Here is a 2,500-nt window from a genome sequence, read left to right as displayed (position 1 = left end):
GTATATATATATATGTATATATATATATATATATATATATATTGTTTCTCCTCTCTTTTTCATTTTATTGTTAATTTATCCATTTGTATATCTTTATTTGTTTACCGATTTTTTTGTATTTACAGTATACAGTAATTAGGTAAATTCCAAATCTGGAAATCGAATTATATGGATTGGATTGTATTGCCCAATTATACATACATAGTGTTTAATAACACATTATCATGCAATAAGCTCCACTCCCCCAAAAATGCTTCTAATATATGTACGTGTATGTATTTATTAAAGCTGACAAATGCTAACGCTGAGATGTTTGCACCAAAATAACTGTATATATTTCTTCTTCTTTTTTAGCCACCATAGGGCTTAGATGTAGCACTCGTTTGCACCAACACCACCACCGCTAACACACCACACCACTTCACCACCGACACTGCTGCCCATCTTCCTGCCTGGTGACCATCACCGGTTCAACTCTGACCACCATCACGCCTCCTATCACCACCATGAACAAGCATAAACCTTTGAACGCAGACGAGGAGGTCCTGCCCGGGTGCGACGACGACGGCGACTCGACGGTGCTGGTGGCCGAGAACGAGAGGAGGTGCGTCAAGCTGGCCCTCCTGCCCCCCTCGCACACGCAGACCACGCTCCTCGCCTCCCCGTCCTCCCCTACTTCGCTCGAGCCACTCATTTACGACCCGACCGCCGAGGGGAACGGAGACGTGGCTATGGGCGCCGACGCGAACCACAAGCAAGGTAGGCGTGACCTCTTGGTTTCTTCCCTTTTTATCGTGGATGCAACTGACGATGGGCCTGAGTCGTGGTTGTAAAACCGAATTCACATGTTTGCAACTCGATCTGGGTGGAGAAATGTAAGCGTGACTTTGACACTGAATGCAGGTCTTTTTCGACCAGTGCCAGCTCACGGACTGAGGACCGCCGAAAACAGCAGCTTGGCACTGCGCTCCGCAGATATGCAGGGTTACCGCATGCATCGGATGGCACTTCTCGTTTTGCTCCATTTGCCGCCAGGCGATTTCGTTATCATCTAACTCCTGGATGGAGGAGGGTCTCGGCCCGTAAAAACCTTATTCAGACTTTAGGGCCATCTCTGCCACCAACCACATCATAACATCGCATGGCGCTTACCATGAATAAATTTAAGGGGAACTACCATCTGGGTGCCAATGAAATCACCTAGCGGCAGTCCGAGTAAAAGGAAAAGTGCCAACAGGAACGGAAGGGGCTTATGACGTCACGCCGTGATAACTGCTGTTTATAACATTAGACAACAACGTCATCGTGAAAAGAGGAGGAAGTGATTATTTGTGGGTCGTTGATTAGCAGCCTTTACCACAAAGGCTCACGGGGAACGTGAGGCAAAGACCACAATACTGATTAAATAATACTAACGACAATGATGATGAGGATACTATCAATATTAATCGTAATGATAGTAATGATAATGGTAGTGATAATGATGATAATAACTACGGTAATAGTAATAATTATAATAATGATAATATTAATGATAGTAATAATAAAAACAATAGAATTGTGGTAATGATAATAGCAAGAGTAGTAGTATTGATGACAGTAACAGTAAGAATGTTGATAACGATAATGAAACAAACTATGTCTCACATCAAACATGAAATCAGTAAAAAGGAACTGGAAGATGCTGTATCTTCGTGCTTGTTACCCATGAAGAGGCCCTTGCCCCCTTCTACCCCACACACACATTGAATATAATCGTCTGTCTCCGGGCAGAATAGAAAATAATCAAATGTTGCGCTGGGTTGAAAGGGTACACCGTAACTGTGGACCGAACGACAAGGCTCAGGGTAGGTTTTTGCTTTTCACAGTTTCAAAAGTTGGGTCGGGGGAGAGGGGGGGATTCGAGATTAACCTCTTTTCTAGCGGGCGACACTTCTCTCCTCTAGTCGTGCTTAACCTCAGGCGATTTTATTCATATCCGTGGGATTTCTTCGGTAGCTGAGGAATAAAGATCCATCTTGTCGCTCTTGCATACCGAGTGTACCGGCGGGGATGGGAGGTGGGCGAGGAATAATCACGAATTGATTGAGGCGCTTAGACAAAGGTACTCCAGAATCTAGTGAGGTTTGTTTAAACAACCCAGTTAATTAGGCGACCTATTTAATCACAATACTTGAGTGTATTGCCTCGTTCGATCCCGTGCGACTACTCGTGACTACCACTTGCCCTGACTCCCCCGTGGCTTTACGATGAGGAGGAGGAGGGATGTGGCCACCGCCAAGCACCTCCTGTCGTAAATTCTTCGCGTTATCTCATAAACTCTTAAGATTATGAATTATTTTCCTCGACTGGGTTGAATTGTTCTCTATAAAACACACACACACACACACACACACACACACACACACACACACACACACACACACACACACATATATATATATATATATATATATATATATATATATATATATATATATAACAACTGCATTAGATTTAT

General features: G+C 43.6%; 2 protein-coding genes across 2 annotated transcripts in view; one reads left to right on the top strand and one right to left on the bottom strand.

Annotated features, from left to right (window-relative positions):
* LOC143024158 (putative bifunctional dTTP/UTP pyrophosphatase/methyltransferase protein) overlaps positions 1–545 on the bottom strand; it is a 149,736-nt gene extending 149,191 nt beyond the window's left edge. Inside the window, exon 1 of the mRNA XM_076182955.1 lies at positions 523–545. The gene's annotated coding sequence lies outside the window, so the exon portion shown is untranslated. The remainder of the gene's footprint in view (positions 1–522) is intronic.
* The window catches only part of LOC143024159 (uncharacterized), an 18,392-nt gene extending 17,253 nt beyond the window's left edge, over positions 1–1,139 (top strand). The window contains exon 2 of the mRNA XM_076182958.1: positions 355–1,139. Within this exon, the coding sequence (XP_076039073.1) occupies positions 507–833 (327 nt within the window). The 5' untranslated portion in view covers positions 355–506 and the 3' untranslated portion in view covers positions 834–1,139. The remainder of the gene's footprint in view (positions 1–354) is intronic.
* The last annotated feature ends 1,361 nt before the right edge of the window (positions 1,140–2,500 follow it).

Source organism: Oratosquilla oratoria, chromosome 3, assembly GCF_046742065.1.
Source record: "Oratosquilla oratoria isolate Oo_2021 chromosome 3, ASM4674206v1, whole genome shotgun sequence".
Lineage (NCBI taxonomy): Eukaryota > Metazoa > Arthropoda > Malacostraca > Stomatopoda > Squillidae > Oratosquilla > Oratosquilla oratoria.
Note: the sequence above shows the minus strand (reverse complement) of the source record. Positions and strands in the feature narration are given on the sequence as shown.